The 18,077-nt window shown below is 43.0% G+C and overlaps 1 protein-coding gene and 1 non-coding gene across 7 annotated transcripts in view; both read left to right on the top strand.

Moving 5' to 3' along the window:
- The window catches only part of LOC143899679 (cytospin-A), a 46,589-nt gene that overhangs the window by 7,581 nt on the left and 20,931 nt on the right, over positions 1–18,077 (top strand). For 2 of the 6 annotated variants that reach the window (XM_077410139.1, XM_077410145.1), the window contains exons 2-3: positions 12,210–12,304; positions 17,242–17,397. In XM_077410139.1, coding sequence (XP_077266265.1) covers positions 12,210–12,304; positions 17,242–17,397 — 251 coding nt within the window. Of the gene's footprint in view, positions 1–509; positions 1,728–3,394; positions 3,529–6,575; positions 7,023–10,009; positions 10,130–12,209; positions 12,305–17,241; positions 17,398–18,077 lie in introns of those variants that run through there. The other 4 variants (XM_077410142.1, XM_077410143.1, XM_077410141.1 and 1 more) reach the window with 4 other exon arrangements.
- Positions 13,355–13,426, top strand: Trnac-gca (transfer RNA cysteine (anticodon GCA)). The gene has a single exon. It is a non-coding gene; the product is annotated as a tRNA-Cys (tRNA).

The raw sequence follows: 18,077 nt of genomic DNA, 5'->3' as shown, positions 1-18,077 counted from the left end.
AATATAAAGAACGAACGAACGTTCGGTGGACTGGATCCCTGGTACAGAGAGCGTACTTCTCTAACGTTTTCGAACGGAGTTGGCAATGTTCTCCTTGGCAAAGCGGAAGACTGAAAATTTAAGAAGACACGGGATGTTGCGGCAGTGGACTTGAACTTGTATTCGTCGACCGTTTTGCAATCGGCTGCGTTCTTCTCTCTTCTGAAGGAACATTTTCCGCGACATTGAATATCTTGATCTTGACATTAAAACTTTTATGGAATTAAGGTTGTTCTGTATTAAATTAACGTCAAGATTTTGTTATCTGATTACATTGACATTTTAAATTCAAGTAAAAATTTGTCTTGGCAGGCCCAATTAATTTTCGCAATGCTTAATCTTATCTGTCTAATTGAGCGTATGTTAAAGAGATAACGCGAAATTGGCGCGAATAAAAATAAATCGCTTAATTACAAATTGACAGAAAAGTGTATTGTTAAATTTAAGTAGGTTTTTCGACATCCTTGTAAACAGAGGAAATTCAGTTAAACAATTCGATTTATCAGCCTTAAATAAGCACATCTAGTTTTGAGCGAGAAGTAGAGCAATTATTTTCTTGCTCTATCGAGCCGTAAGTTTTGTGCGAGAAGTGGATCAATTATTTTCTTGCTCTATCGAGCCGTATCGTATTAAAAAAGCATATTAGAACATTAATGTAGACACGTAACTACCGGTAAAAAAAATTGTAATTACAATGAGACGACAAGGTGCAACGGTATATACGTGTGTTATTATCCAGTGCATCGATAACTCGCGCTATTTGCGTATTACGATACGCATTTAATGCGTTATGCAATGTCACGGCCTAGTCCAGAAATGCGCATTACATCATACAACCCACGAAGGTCTGATTGCACTTTGGGAAGAGCATACTTAATTGAACGAACGAACAAGCGCTTCACGCGCGTTTTTCATTTACGTGCCATTAGCTCAATTAAATCGCCATACATATTTCATGGAAGATGGCCGTACGCGCGAACTAAGCTGAGCATCAAAATATATATAGGAAGACATCTTGACGTCTTGACGTTGCTACAGATTTTTCTGAAAAATTTATCTCGTTTAACTTTTCTACTCTAATTTATGCCAGGCAAATTAATTTCCGCAATGCTTAATCTTATCTGTCCAATCGAGCGTATATGTTGAAGAGACAACGCGAAAATTGGCGCGAATAAAAAAGTAAAAGATTCAGGTGCGAGAAAGGACAGTATTATATCGCGAGATATCAAATCTTCTTATTCGAGGGGACAGGATCGGGGGCATCTGTCAACTTCATCGGTAGATTTTATTTCCGAGGGAAGTCGCTCGGAGCTTAATCGGATTTCGACGCACGGTACTCGACGTGATCAAAAATCGCGCCCGCGCGTTTCAGACGCGCCTCGCGGCGTCTGTCAATCGATCCATCTATCCCATCCACCCATCCATCCGTCTACTTTGCCCATATCCAAGCCGAATGCCAAAGACGATGCGGATGCATCGTCGTCGTCGTCGGGGGGCCGTCGGCACTCGGCAGTCTCGCGCGGGCTGTCGTTCGCGACGCATGCATATTGCAGTTCCGCGTTCGTTCGTAGGTACGCTCGCTACCGCCGGCGCCGACACGATCGACGCGATCGTCGTTGCAAAACGACCACCTCCTCCCGACCCTGCGATGATCAACAGCATCTTCGTGGTGTCGCGCGACCAGCTCCGTGAGTACACGCGAAATCGATGGTCCGCGACGATCTCGAACCGTAGGGGAGACCGAGGCTAAGCCGACAACGCGGGGCAAACTTGACACTATAGGCTTTTTGCCAATTAAAATCTATCGTAGAAACTTGCCTTTCCTACTGTAAATGCGTCTTTATGTGCCAGTATTGTCAACGGAATTTGGTATAACATTCTGAGTTATAGCGTAATTTTTAACGCGACATAAGCGTTTTTGATAGTAAAAAGTAATTTTTCTGATCTCTCGAAAATGTCTACTCTTTCATCGAGCTTTACTCTTGCGAATCTACCGGTGAGTGATTTTGATGGGAAATTCGATGCTTTATACGAATCCGATAATAATTTTTGCATATTTTCAAAATTTTTAAGTAAAAAACGACGTTCGGGGCTAAGTCGACAGGGGCTAAGTCGACACGCTGTTTTATTGGTTCCCAATAATAAACGATGCTTGTAATGCAGCATATGGCCCATGACAAATGTGTGCGCACGTGCAATTTCGAATTTACTTGCATAAATTGTTTTTCAGACATGAGTTCAGATGAAAATAATTGAATGTTCAACCATTTTTGTTCTCATTATTTCCAATGATTGTTTTACTTAATTCCAAATTTTTGTACTTTCTAAATACGCGATAAACAAATGTATATTTAGTTTCAGACAATTAAAATATAAGTTCCAGATCAAATTGTGTCGATCAGGCAAAGTGTCGAATTTACCCCGGCATTTTTCAATTTGAAAATTTGTCTTCGCGTCACTTTTCCTTTCCTGGCGGCAAAACAAAGCGACGTACAGCAAAACTTCCTGAATCAATTTTGTACCTGAAGAAACACTCTTTAAATATATACCATTGATATTTTGCCTAAAAATTTTAATTAAATATTAAAAATTGCCTTTGAAAAAATACTGTCGGCTTAGCCCCGGTCTCCCCTATACGATCGAGATATCTCGCGGCATCTCTTACGCCGCATATGAATTCCAGATTTGTCCTTCGCGTCACGTGCGATCGATTTTCCTCGATTGGAGAATACAGATCTCTGTTATGAATTTTTTTAATAGATTGTATTTACAGTAGAATATTTGTACACGTCAAAATTATTACAATTATTAATGCCAGCTGCTTTATTTTTTTATCAAACTATGAAGAGATTATACTGACGCAAAATTGGTATTTTATATTTCTGTGTAATATGCTTGCAGCTCAATGCTGTCGGAGTGCTATTCATTATAACGTTATCGTGCAATAAGAGATTGCATTCGATCGCGCCTTATCGAAATTGTATAACCGACGTTGGGATCGAGGGATCTTGAAGAATGTCTCAGAATTTCTCTATAACATCCATGTATGTGGCTTAAAAATTTTGTGTAAAATATTGATTGAGAGAGAGGTATATTTTATACTATATAAGAAAGAGAAAGACTATATTAAAGAACAGTAACATTTTATATATACGTTCACTTTTCTTATTAATTCTTGGTCGTCGTACATACTTGTATTATACCGACTTATATTCTGGTGTTAGTAAAAAAAAAATTGTTAAGCCACTTAGGATGTAATTGAGGAAGAGTCGGTGTCCCTCTTTCGATCCGGGGGAAAGAGGGACGATAGGAAAAAAAAGGAAGCAGGCTGCATTTTCTTATATGCTCTATACAGGGTTCTGATCGAGGGCAGCCGGAAGGAGAGTGCAACCGGCGGAAAAATGGATTCTCACGACGGTTGCGCGAGGTTCCCCCGTCGCGAGCCGCGGCTAGATTTACGTGGGACGCCACGAGCCATAATCACGGCAGGTGGGTAGAGCCGAACAGGTATTTGGAGCGCGACAGACAGGCGGGCAAAAGCGCTCTCCCGATGCTGCGGCGCGTAAAAATGCGAGCGAGCGAGAAGAACGCGCGACGACGCGTCGGTTTCGCAGCCGTGACGGCAAGTTTCTAGCAAATGAAATTAGCGGCGATTAGGTCAGAAGGTCACCCACTTAGCGAAGACCAAGGTCAGCGGAGGCCGGAAAAATTCCGCGGGGTGCTCGCGAAGAGAGCCGAGCATGAAATAAATAAGTTATGCCTACTTCGCATTGAAATCAGAAATGTCCAGATTTCGGACTTTACTTATTCTTCTGATAGTGAGATGATAATGATTCTTCGAGGTTTTATCACTTCGATAGTCTTTATTCTAAGAATTCGCGAGACAATTGAAACTTCGTACGGATTTATACATGACAACGAGTAAAATTTCTGAAACCGATTCCGAATTCCGCTTATAAACGCGACGACTTCTCGTATACCCCGTTCATTAGCGACGATCAGATGATGCATCATCGGTCATCTCGGAAGGGCAACGATGACGAGAGCGTCGCTCTTGGAGCTCTAGATTGCAATTTAGCGGAATGCGGGTATAACTCGACAGAAATGTTAAGGAAGATGAATCTGATACGACGCTTTTACGTTGTACGAGGAATAAATGAGGATCTATATAAGTCCGTGCACATGAATATAGGTATATCTATATAGAGGAGAAATTAACTCTTGAGAAATTAGATTGGAGCAACTATGTCGCATCAGACAGATTCTGGCGTTTATTCACAGCGTGCGCAACGTACGTCATGCATAAGCATATCTCATCTTTAATAAGATACGATTTATCTAAACTTTTCTCGAGCATTATAGTAATTTGGCGATACTTTGATTTGTCCTGCATGCCCCGTGAGACACTTAACTCGCCCGGTCGGATAAGTGTCCCTTCCTTTCCGTTAATTCCGAGACGAGCCTTATCTTAATGGACTAATTGCCGCAGCGAGACTCACCGCGGCCGATAGAGATCGGGTGCGGCGACACGATGAGAGTCTGAGTGATGGAGATCGCGAGAAGCCGGCTGAGAGGAGGGAGTCACACCGAGAGAGAGAAAGAAAGAGAGGTCACTCGCGGAATAAGACCGAAAGGAACGATGGCGGAATGGAATGGCATGGTACGCGGTCAGTTCGCATTGAGCTGCCGAATCGGCCGCGTTTCTTCCTCTCGCGAGGGAATCGATCGTCACGAGCGCGGATCTCTCGCCGCTCCTTGACTTCGTCTCCTTTGGACGGGAGAGGCGGCGAGCGAAAATTGGACACTACCTATGTGCAGGTGCGCCCCTCGTGATTCCTCTCACGTCGATTTCCGCGATTCGCATGCCGAGGACGTGTGCGACGCATCCTAAGGCATTCTAGTCGGATTGTCTCGATTGCTCCGCGGGAGAGACGTAAATAAGGCCCGCATGGGGAGTAACGGCGAAGTATCGAGTATAGCTGAGCTTCCACGATCCCGCTGGCGTGATCAGGCTTAATGAGCGGCGTGAATATTCGAGCGCTAAATCCCTTAACGATCGTAAGGTTTTTCGAACAAAATCGGTGGAATGACATTGAGAAGTTTAACGATGAAGCACCGTGAACAGAAACTACATAAACGTGTAAACGCGATATATGAGGATTATGCAGGTAAAGAATAGCTGCGCTGATTTGGGACTATAATTAGCATCGTGTTTGTTTTTTAACCACGGCAATAATGATTTACATTTGCAGAAAGTCATTGTAAATTAAAAAGACATTAAATTAAAAAAAAAAAAAAAAAAAAGGGACGTGGAGGTCATGGTTGCTCTCAGACAGCTTCGTCATTCGCCTTGTGATTTTCTTCAGAATGCTCATAACGGTACTGATGTAACATCGTGGTAACAAGGAAGGAAACGTTGCTGCTTCATCTGTGTCGAAACAAAGCGTGTTTAAATTCAATCTCGCGTGCACGTCGGCCGTTAATCCGTTAATCGAGCGTTAACTTGAGAAAAGATGCAGCACTCACGCTTACATTACGCGAAGACTTTTATTATTCAGTGACGGGTGTTAAACAAAAGAAACATTAAGCTTATTAAACTGGTCAGGAATGAAAATCATTTACATTATATGAGAAGGTTGGAAACGTTAATGGCGCTTTACTCGTTAAAAGTAAATTTCGCTTTTTTTCGATACTTCGAAACATTCTGAACATGATACACGGTTCAAATCGTTACAACGTCTCGATTCCTATACAAAAATTTCATCGTCATCTTCCTCGTCGCATCGGCTGTCTCGCCATACTATAGTCACGCAATCCGGAGCGAGATATGGTCGTTGCGGGTTGAACTCGCGTCGTCGCGTGTCATCTATCGATGCATGTGTCGACGCACTCCCGACTCCCGGCGATTCATCGCAATGATTCTGATGTCCGGGATGTCCCGGTTCGACGGCTCTCGCGAACAGCGCGGCGGCGCCGTGTCTCTTCGCGGAAAGCGAAATCCAGCGGTGCGTCGCGCTCGCGTTAATAAACACGCGCGCACCTGTCCGCGCGAGTCAATTTATTCGCGTTTCGCGAGCGGTCGTGCGAACGCGCGATCGCTATCGCAGACAGGCGATAAAGGTTGGCGATCCGCTCGAACGAGAGAACCGATAAGCGCGGTTCGAGTACGTTCGCGCGTGTAGGTTGCGCGATTCTAAAGCTGTCTCCACGCTGCCCGTGAAAATCAACCCGGGTAGGTTACATATTTCTAGGACGAAATCATCCTGGAATAGAAACATATAATAAAGTATATGATTGAAAGTACAATAGGGTTACAAGAGATAATATATGTGGGATTTGATGGACGAAGTCCGACCTTCGACATTTGAGTTGAAATTTCCCGAAAGTATCTCGTTGGAAATGTAAAAATACGGATAGCAAGGAGTTCGGGGTTTTTTAAATGGTATTAAATAAGACAAGTTTAGGTTCATATTTCCAATATATTTCTTCTTTCCCTTATAATGACGCGACTAAGATACACGTATCTCTCGTTTTAGAAATGCTATAGGATCTATCGTTTGCTTTAATTTCATTCCGCACTCGTATCTTTACGCTTCGACAAAAGATACAAGCCGAGTATATTCGAGTGCAAATCGGGAAAGTGATTGAGGAGAGCCGTTTCTCTTTGCGCGCGTATATTCGCGCGATGTGAAGCCAGCGTAATACGCGCGTCGCTGTTACATTGCCGCGGCTTGCTGCCGCTGTTGCCGGCAAAGTGTAGGCAAAAGACCAATCGTCGCCACACCCTGCGGCTAGAAGCGAGAAACATCGAACGGCGATGGCGACGAGGACGACGACGACGACGACGACGATGACGATGACGATGACGACGACGACGACTCGCCGATAACGCGAGCAATAACGATCATCTCCGATGCATCTGCGGCGGTCTTGGTCGATGGAACGCGGGATTGCCTTTTTAGCGCGCCTTCGGAGAGAAATTGGTATGTGATTGCTTAATACACACGCGCACACACGCACGTACGCGTGCATAATGCATAGTAATAGTATCCAAGGCAATTGCCTTGGACCGTTGAACCTATTAAAATGCTATAAGGGTATATATATTCGGATTTTGTTTCGGGTAAACGAATCTCTTGGATTTTTGGTTCCTTGGATTCTTTAAGTGTCAGCAATACGTGAAGAATTCAAGAATCTTGGAATTCTTATTGGATTTTCTCCTATATACTCTCGGTATCCTCCCTATTTTCGGATCCTCGAATCTCCGAGCTCCGCAATATTGGATACCTGATTTCTGGTCGATTTTTCTCTGCGTTATAATTGTTCTGAGTAAAGGAAAATAAAATGAAACAAATTTCTCGCGGAATGACATGTCCTAATTACATCGATGCGTTGTGCTTGTTTGCAGTGTTGGGTTTTTTCTATAGCGCGCGAGATCGACGACATCGCAATTAGAATAATTTTGGCGCGAACGTTTCGGTATACAGAGTGAACGACTGTATAGCGGGCGTCACTTCTGCTATGTCGTAAATATCAGTAAACACGAAAATATACCCGGCTCGTCCCGTTATCGCGCTGCGGCTCATCACGCAAAGCCGATGATATATCCTTCGTACACTTTCGCGCGTATACTATACGCGCGGCGACGTCACCCTCGACGCCGTCTCGCCGTCGATTTTTATCACGAGCGCGCGCGGGAATGGATCATCGGGAGCCAATGATCCGTCCCGCAGGAATTCCAATTCCCGCGCACGAAGGAAACGTGCGACGTAGTCGTCACTAAATAGGCAGACACATACGCGCGATCGTGCGTATACGGGGTGTGCGCACAAATTTTTCAAGGAAAATCTAAGGAGAAAATCGAAGGTAGTCCACTTACGTCGTAAAGATCTTGGGAACGAATGTCTTATTTCCGCATAATAATTAAAAAACTTAGATATATATTATATAATATATTACGTAATTGTATGTAATATAATAATTATAATAATATAAATATGCAATAATAATAAAAAATTTGGAAAAATAAAAGACCAATACATAATTTTAATTGTCAAATATAATATAGGTGTGTGATAATAATAAATCTTAGCAATAAATACTGTAGAAAAATTTAAAGATATGTCCCAAAAATCTTTCTCGGCGTGTTCAATGATAAACATTTTAAGTGTTTGAACTAAAGTTCTTTGAATAATTCGGAATATATTGCGATGATTAAAAATATCAGTAATTATGTCAAGAGGGATCCACAGAAATATATTGAACGTTTTCGATATATGCACTCTTAGAATATATCGCGAAGTAGATCGGAGTATCGCGTATATTTATCACAGAAACCAATCTCTTTAAAAATCCGAGAGAAAGACCGAGGAAGACGGGTTGACCGATAAGATCGTTATTCCGGAGATACGAGAAATCCCCGGAGATATTGCCATTCGCGATCCGAGAATTCGCGGGACGTAACACAGTCACGGGGACGTTGCGCAACCTAGAATCCATGATCCGAGAATGTAACGGGAATGATGCGAGAACGATTCGAAAAGTCGTGCCGAGAATGTAGCGATTCGGGGAGCCAGAAATTACGAGCTGTTGCCCGAACGATAGTTCACCTCGCAGTCGATTCGATCTACATCCTGCGGCCTCCGCGTAATTCGCAAATCATTTCGATTCACGTTTACCCTATAGAGCCGCAACGCTGCGATCAGCAAATGAAAGATTCACATGTGCGTGAGAACAATTAAGTGACCGCAAATTAATTTGACATTCGATAGTTGACACATCACATTTTCTTTCTTACTCGTTCGAGCGGAGACGCGGTAGATTCGGGACACCCCGTATACACTTTGAGTATTCGTGGCGAGAGAAAGAAAGAAAGAAAGAGAGGAAGAGAGAGAGAGAGAGAGAGCGGGTACGGGTGCAGGGTAGTACTTAGGTACGTATGTACGGAGCGTAGTTACGTACCGGGCGTGCATCTTTATTATTGGTCGAGAGAGTCCGGTACGTGCGCCCGAGGTTCGATGAACCCTCGCAAGGTATATACGCATGTATACGGACGTATAGCCTTCCGATCGAAGTCGCCTGGTGTTGTGGTGTCCGCGACGGTTCAAAATCCTGCATGCCACACGATCCGCCGTGTTTTCGCGGGACGGCGCCGATAACGCCGGCCGATCCGCGCGCGGCGGCGATTGGAGATCGGGGTCATCGGGATCGGAAAGGGTTTTGGATCGAGGTGTCAGAGATAAAGCCGACACTCCGGCGAGCTTTGAACGGTCTCCTGCGCTTCTTTCCTCACGCGATTAAATCGTGTACCTGCGGTAATGAAGTTACGAAAGAGAAAGCACAAGTGATTAATCGGGACCGTTAATATCAATGAAGAGATTGTTAATAAAAATGTGTAAAAATGAAATAATAAAACTTTATAAAGTTTGCGACGGCGGATTGTTCGTTTTGGATTTGGATACAACTTTGTGTTGGATGCAACTTTGCGTTTGTGTAGGCGTAAAGGCGCTCGTGAACGCATATATATATGTATACACACACCTATCTCTCTAGATATTTTCTAGCTTATCGCTGGCAACTTAATTCTTATCTCGTCAGTTCGAATTCCACCAGTCTTCGGCCGCGCTTCCCCGAGTGTCACGGCGTCGGCGAGGATCCGCGTCCGCTCGAAATAAAACATATTTCGCCCGCGGGTCGAGCACGAAATCGCTCGGTTTCGCTCGTCCGTTCCGTCGAATCGGCGCGCGATTCTCGGCGTTTTGCGAAAATCGCGAAGTCGCGCGCCGATAACGGTCTGCGCGGTGGATTGTTCGCGGACGATGTTTTTTCTCGCGGAGCTCCCGTTAGCGCTGAAGACGATCCTTTAGGAAGTATCGATCACGCGTCCTCCTACGGCGGGAGCGTTTAATCTCGCGGAGGCGTGAATCCTTGGCATCGACGACGATTTAGCGGGTGTGAGACCGTACGTCGTCCTCCCGCCGTGTAACGTGAGTCGTGCGTGGTGCGCGTTGCAGGACGGTGATTCAATGCGGGATTTTATCTGCTGCTCAAGATGATCCGGCAGTTTCTAGATGCGCTGGGCGGGAATTCGGTAATATTTCGCGATTACGCAGCTGTATTCGCGTATCTTTTCCTAGACGTGTTTTACAATCCTTGCCGTCTCGCGCAAGAAATGTCTTTTATAAATATATCCGATTATTCTTTAAAATGTCGATTGGAGATTATGGCCTAGAAAACGGCTTATGATATACAATATATAGTAACAGATAAGACGCCGATAACTGGTCTCGTGTCTATTGAATGTTCCGCAATCGATAAGCCGTAACACATATTTGGATAAAATTTTCTATAAAGTGTGATACTGTATATGAATTTGTAAATAAATATCGTAGATTCAGAATACTTTTCATTTTTGGTTACTGCTTGGTTCGAAATATTGATTGATATCTGATGTAATTCATTTTTATTTGAAGTTCTGTTATAATTTTGAATTTATTTTGTGCTCTCTTTGGTGGGAACGAGATAAAAAGATCTCGGTGGACCTCCCAATATCTAAAAAGTTTGAAATATTAATTGATATCTGACGTAATCCATTTTTATCTGAAGTTCTGTTATAATTAATAAAATTGAATTTATTTTGTGCTCTCTCTGGTGGGAACGAGATAAGATCTCGATAGACCTCCCATATCTAAAAAGTCACATTATAACTCAAAGTATATACGAAGTAAAAGTTGATTATAATTGTTAAAATTAAGCTTCATAAATCATATTAACTTTCTCGCTATGAAGTATATAGTACTTTTCAGATCATTAAGGTAATTTACACAAACATGTTAATCACACGTAATGCAATAAAATTAAGCGATTTCAACTCTCTACGCGTGAAAAAATAATTGTCTCTTTTGCTTGCGTTTCGTGTCGTCGTCGTCTTACGCGCGCGGGAAGGCCTACTGTGTTATAATTATTAAGGCGCGGCGGCAATAAAACGATCAATAATATTGATCGATGTTGCGCGTTTCCGAAGTGATCTCCGAGATCTGTCACCGCCCAGCGTGTAATTGCCCGCGTTTTACGGCGTCCGATTACTTATCCAGCTGTCGCGCATAAATCACGGCCGAATCAGAGCGTCACGGAAACGTTGGCCGGCGCGGCCACCGATAATTATTTGTTTTTAATGCGCGCCCGGGATAATTACGGCGTCGTGATTATCGCGAGCGCGCGGGCCCGCTAAAAGACATCGCCGCAAATCGGACGCGAGTTTCGCGGGCGCGATCGATCCGGCGCGGCGATAGCGTCCCGCTCTTCATTAAATCTCGTATCCCCGATAATTCCGACGCGTTTAACGGCTTTACCTCGCGATTTAATTGCCGGCTCTTTACCGCGCGCGAAACAGAGTGGAACGGCGCACGTTTCAGTGCGTTTTCGCCCCATCGCGCCCCTTTCCCAATTGTCTATTTCTGCCGGAGGCAGATTCTTCGCGGTCGCGAGACGTTATCGCCGCAGATTGCGCGTTATCTGCGAGCGACACGTTCTTTAATCGCTTGCTTATCAGAGCGTTTTTGTGCAGGGAAACCGATCGTACATGCGCGCGTCATTTTTTAATATTTGTGTCTTTCCGGCTTTCAACAATTAAATGAAATGTATACTCCCATTTGTGCAGAGGAATATTTATTTTGCTTATTGTATTCTTTGTGTGACAGTGATACATATTTTTCTGGTTGATAGTATTTTAAGTATATATACGAAAGTTATTTTGAATCTTTAAGATCAATTCTCATAATTCGTCGTCGATGCCTAAAACTTGTCACTAAAACTTTATTTGCATCACGTATACAACTGTCACAGAACTTTCGGACTTTAACTTCAATTATCATTATAAGATAATTATAGTTGTTCGTGAGTTTATATTTATACACAAACATATTTTCGTGAGTTGATGGGGGCACTCGTTAAAAAGTAATAAGTGAAACAGGATCGATATGAATCTTACAATTAATTGGAGAAGATTTTTGCATACTTTTTTCAACTCAGTAAACTGCGCGCCGATTAATTGTCGGTCTTAAAACACAGCTTTTTGTTGAATTCATACATAAATATTATTATTAGGCCACTAACAATCCCAGCCCGACCGAAAACGGCATTCTCTCATTGAAACGTGTTGTACCTTTCAGGCTCGAAGCGGGATGTCCGTGGGTTCGGGCGGCCGGGCGCCGTTTAAGCGGACCACGCAAAATATACAGCCGCCCAGGAAGTCCAGCCGAAGCCAGTGAGTGTATATCTTAATTGCCATATTACGGATCACTATATAAATTCGCGCTAGATTTTACTTGGCGAAACCGCGAGATTCTGCGGAAACACGTATGGCCTTACCCAGATTCGTCGATAAACTTCAAAGAATTATTACATACTGCAATCAATTTATTATACACAAATTCCAAAATATTTATAAACATATAGCAAACGCTAAAGAGCTGTGAAACAAGTATATAGGAACAAGTAAAATATCTAAATTGTAATTGTCCTAAAAGAAGTAAATTAAAAATCTAAATAAAATAACAGTTCTCAAGATGTTTAAATTCAACTTAGGAGAGCAATAATTATTACTGTAACTTTACAAGATGTACAGTCAAAGAAATAATTGTACGATTTTGTAAATTCCTGTATTATCGACCGCGCGTTACTCGCGACGCGATTTTCGTAGCGAGCGAGGCGCGACAGAGGACGACAGCGTGCAGTTTCGTCGTCGTAGCGTAATATATAGGAATATAGGCGCTAAAAGGCGCGCTTGTTACCGTAATCGTGATAGACGCGGCATAGCAGTAAGACGGATTCCTTGTCCGTCACGGATCGGGAAACCGGTCCCCCTCATTATTTTTTCCGGGAAGTCCGTTATCTATATATACCTGCCGTTACAAACGACTTCTCGTCTTTACTTCCGGGAATCTTTCATCGCGATTCGAGAAACTATACCGGCGCTTTATACCGTTTAATGCATCGGAAAATTGTACGCGTCTAACCGTGTCAGCCGTGAAATATTTTATTTAGGTCGAAATAATAGAATCTTCTTTCCATATAATATTCGAAGCGTCAGAATGAAGAGCAAAGCGTAGTATAGAAATACGGAATAAATTATGTTATGGAAATTTATGTTAAAATTGAAAACATTTTAATTGATAAAGCTTCTTTCGATATTTAGCACATACGTTTTCGTTTAGTCATATTTTAACGTACAATTTTATATAAATATTCATTGAAGTAGGATTTCAGCGTGCTGGTCAGGACGGAAAGCGCGATTTAAAGACGGACGAGTATCATCGGGGATATAGCTCAGTGGTAGAGCATTCGACTGCAGATCGAGAGGTCCCCGGTTCAAACCCGGGTGTCCCCTTTAATTTCTTTTTTTTTCGTGTTTAAGCTGTTTAAAATTATCATCTTCATTTGCCTACGTTGTTACTACTTCCTTTTAAGCAAATTACCGCTAAATAAACTATTTTAAGAGGGAGAAATCTTATCGACCAATTTTATCTTCCTACTAGATTGCATTTCTCTTACTCTCTTTCAGTAATTAATATTAAAGAGATATTTTCTCGTTGTAATAACGAAATCATTAAGTAGCTCCGCTATTAATTTCCGTTTTCGTAACAAGCCGCTGAAATTTTCTCGCACCGCGGAGTGCACGCAACAAATGAATCTCCCCGTGAAACTTATATATATAACTCCATCGTGGTTATAGATGTTACCCGTGTAACTTTCCTGGATTAATAATAGGTAGAGACGCAAGGTGTGTCGCAACCTCCCTTTGGCTATAGCAATGGCTATAGCATTAACGCGAGATCTGCTCTCGCAGATAGAATTACCGCGGACGCGCCCGTAAATTCACGTCGCGTTTTATCGCATAGAAAATCCAATTCTCGTGGACGAGCGAACCACGATCGAGCCACGTAACGGAGACAAACGGGCGATGCCGACGCACGTGCTGTGGACCGGTGTCATTATCGCGAGCCGGTTCGGCGACGACCGTCCTCTATAGGAGACTCGGCTCTTCTATATACCTGCGATGTGTCCGCGCAAGCCGGAAAAACGCGCCGCTGCACTGTAAATTTCTTTTATGTAACACGTGCATGGAAAGTGGCCCATTGCGCACGCTACGCGTGCGTGATAGACCACTTTTCACGCACTTGCTACATAAAATAGGGTATGCAAGTCGTGCGGTAACCGCACTCGGGAATTTTCATCTCACAGCACTTGTTGCACAAATAACTATTACTGCGACCACGACGCGGTGACTCGGTCTCGTTTTCTTTCAATTATAACGTCCGATAACAGCGTACGCGTACACGCACGAAAAACGCTTGAGGTTTATCTCTGATCTATCGGAAATGATGGGATAATATTGATCGGAATGTCAATCTTCACGTAAAAGTTTAGTTTCTCGTGTAATAATTTAGTTAACATATATATTGAGTGAGTCGTGACCGTTGTGATAACAATCAAATAAGTAGAAAATGTATCAATGTACGGTCGGGCTGGATCTTTTGTGCCTATATTTTTAGTGTAAATTTATGTAGGTATACATATTTGTCGCTTCGCAAACGCCACGCGCTGTTGCTGTCCAGTGCTGTTGATGGTCTTGAAACGCAATCTGAAGCTAAAACTAGAATAGCAATAACAATTACATAATTAAATTGCTAATCAATTTAACGATATCGATATACTAATACGCAGCTATAGAAACATTACAAAGGATATTTTAGTTGACGCATTATCGATATTGCCTCGGCGATTGATTGAATTAATTTCTTATTTTTTATATATCGCTTATCGAAAATATTTCAATCCTTTTTTTTTCTGCACCCTCACGAGAGGAGAGACAAGCATATCAGACTTCTCGCGTCGGCACAAATTACGGCTTGTGCCCCGGTGCTCGATTCTATCTGCGGCACGACAAATCGGTCATAATTTACGTAATGCCGGGTGAGCGTTGTTAACCAGGTGCGGTAACGCTGACTTGAAATGAAATCAATCCGTTCGCCGTGTCCGTCGAACGATCAAACGATCGATCGTCCGTTCGTTCGTTCGTTCGTAACAGGCGGATCCGACGAGGGGGCATTGACCAGCGTTCAGCGATCGCGGACTGACCTCGTCAAGTGGCCGATACAGACTGCTGGAACCCGTCGATACGCTAAACTCGTCGAATCGGGTTCTCGGGTGTCTCGAATCTTTCCCCACGTCCTTTTCAAATGCGCGATTTCGTCCCAGGCTCTCTCGACGATAACGCTGATGGGAACATTCAACGCATGACACGTTCAGCATCGAAAAATATCGGCTAGTTAACATTAACTTTTAGGATCGTGATAATCGGTTATAATTTTATATTCATATCTGTACGCAAATATGTCGACGAAATACTTCTGACTGAATATAACGGATCATAGGAACATTTATGTATATTTTTCTGATTTTTTATAATTATATATTCTTAAACCTATCTTGTTACGTAAATTAAATTTTATCTTTCTCTGTCTCTATGAATGTTCCCCTAATCTTTTGTCAGTCGAAAGTGTGTTTTGTCAGTCTAGAATAACAGAAAATCACTAGGAAATTAAGCGGCTTATTAGCAGTAAAGCCTTCGCCGTCATCTCATTAGTCAGCTTTCCCGACGACGTTGTTCTCTCGATTATGGCTTCGCCGCCGTATAATGTGCGATAACGAAATTAGCGTCGGTGCGTGAAACTGACCGCCCCCGTCCTTCCTGATTGTTCCCGCGCGGGGGGGGGGGATGGGGGAGATGTTAACGGCGCGCACGCACAAACGTTACACAATCCTCGCCGTTAATCATCTACGCCATGTACACGCACTTCTCTGCGCTGCCGCATTGCGTTATTACGCGCGACATTACGTAACTATAATTCTATCGATTCTTTGCGCAACGAGAAGAAGGACGAGAGAGAGAGAGAGAGGAGGAGAGTCCGCGGCTTTCCTGCATTCGCGTTAGAACGATCATTATCGCGCGCGGGCGGACGATCGTTCACCGCCTTCGATTTTTATTGTGCAACGAAATTGCGGACTGCACGCCGATTGTCTCTGCGTCGCGCACTCCTCGCTCCGTTGTGGGCGCGAATAAATGACACATCGTGCATGAAATCGACACGATCCAGAAATTGTCGACGGAAATGCAGAATATTCTAGCATGTTACTTTTAAATTAAATACATTTTTCTGCTAGCGTAAAATGATTCAACATAAATGTACCTTCAATCCTGGCCCGTAATTTGGTTAGTTAGAAAGTTATTTTTGTTCGTAATATAAAAGGATTAATGTAAAATACTGAGAGACGCATGGTGCAATGGACAATATTTATGAAGCAATTTTCTCTTTTTACTTAGTATTAAAAATATTTTTAACATAATCTTTGCGTATTACGTCATATTGTAAGATCGTCTGCTTTTTAAGGGATCAATATTAAGGTAGTTCGATGATGAAGGGCCGAAGTCAAAACAATGTTTATAATTTTTTTATTTATATGATTATAAAAAAATAGAATAACGCATCGCAAAGCTTCGTAACGACGTAAAAAGACAATTAGTAAATAATTTTTACGTTGTAGAATAATATTTTGCCTGAAATAGATTAAATAAAGTGTGTGTTAACGCGTCGCTTGACTAGTTTTCAACTTTAATTATTAATTTAAAAAAAACTGTACGGTGGATTGTGCATATTCACCTTCAACTATAGGCTTCCTCACAGTGTCCTCTTTCCATCGATGTATATTGTTCAGACATTTTTTGGCAAAAGATTTTTCGCAAACTCGTGTTATTCATAGGAAAATAACCTCTTTTCCTATTAGACCAATGTTTTAAAATCATTAAAATCACCTAATTTTAAAATTAAATATCTTGAGAACGGAACTGTGAATTATCTTTTTTCTGGGCTTAATCGATTCAGGAGAGTTCCTTTTTTCGATATAAAAAAAAAATAAAACCTATCACTTTTGGCAAAAGTTGTTCATCATCGAACTACCTTAAAGCGGCGCGGCGGCGCCTCGAAGACAAAAGACGTCCGTCTTCATGACTGCTCTCCGAAAAGAAAAATTAATTGGCGATTCGGCCAATTAACCGCGGCGCGGTCATTCCCCCGTTAATTAAGAAAAAAATATCAATCCCCGGTTTAATTTAATCCGCAGCCAATTAAATGTGGATTTCAGGGCGAAGCCAGCCGAGCCTGCGGCACCAGCACCCAGAGCAGCGCCGAGCGCGGGGCGGAAAAGGGACCCGGTCGCGTCGCTCTTCAGCGCGAGAAGACCGTCGAGAAGAGTCGTACAAGGAGACAAGGCGACGAAGCCGGGCGATCGACGGCTAAAGTGAGTCCTCGAGCATGGTTTCTCGCGCGATCTTCGCATGTGCGGATGTGAGCCCGTGTGTTGTAAAAAAAAACCGGGGAAAGAGAGAGAAAGAGGGAGAGAGGGGAAGAAGACGCCGCGTCGCGCGACCGCGCGAAATGCGCCCGTTCGTCGCTATAGTTCTCGCGAGCCGGGGTTCGACGACCCGGGGCTCCGGCGGCTCCTTTCCCCACGATTTCTCGATGCCACGCGTTGTATACGAGAATGGTATTAAGGATATATCTCCGGGTATTATCTCCGGGTATCCCGGTTGTCTGCTCGGTTACGCCGCTGAGAACGTCGCCAAGATCGCCGCGACGAATGTCCGACCGTAATCTTGATGCACGGCGAGATGTGTGGCGTCGGTCGTTTTACGTTTACGTAACAGGTGAATTCTCGGGCGAAAACGCGGCGCCTGATACTGATATACACATTTTTGTGCGGTTATATTTGTTTTACCCTGTTCTAAACGTATTTTTCATGTTTTTTTTACGTTTTATCATTTTTTCTTGAATTTTAATGACACGACACACGTTATGTTTTTTTTAACATCTACTTAGCACACCTTGTCTTGTGCCATGCGTGTTCTCCGGTTGACCTCGTTATACGTATCTGGTGCAGTATATTAGAGCTATTTCCGCGTGTCTGTCAATTTTTATTCC

The sequence above is a fragment of the Temnothorax americanus genome, unplaced genomic scaffold, assembly GCF_048541705.1.
Source record: "Temnothorax americanus isolate GAGA-0224 unplaced genomic scaffold, ASM4854170v1 Scaffold28, whole genome shotgun sequence".
Taxonomy (NCBI): domain Eukaryota; kingdom Metazoa; phylum Arthropoda; class Insecta; order Hymenoptera; family Formicidae; genus Temnothorax; species Temnothorax americanus.
The sequence above is the reverse complement of the archived record's forward strand: the minus strand, read 5'-3'. Positions and strand labels throughout refer to the sequence as shown.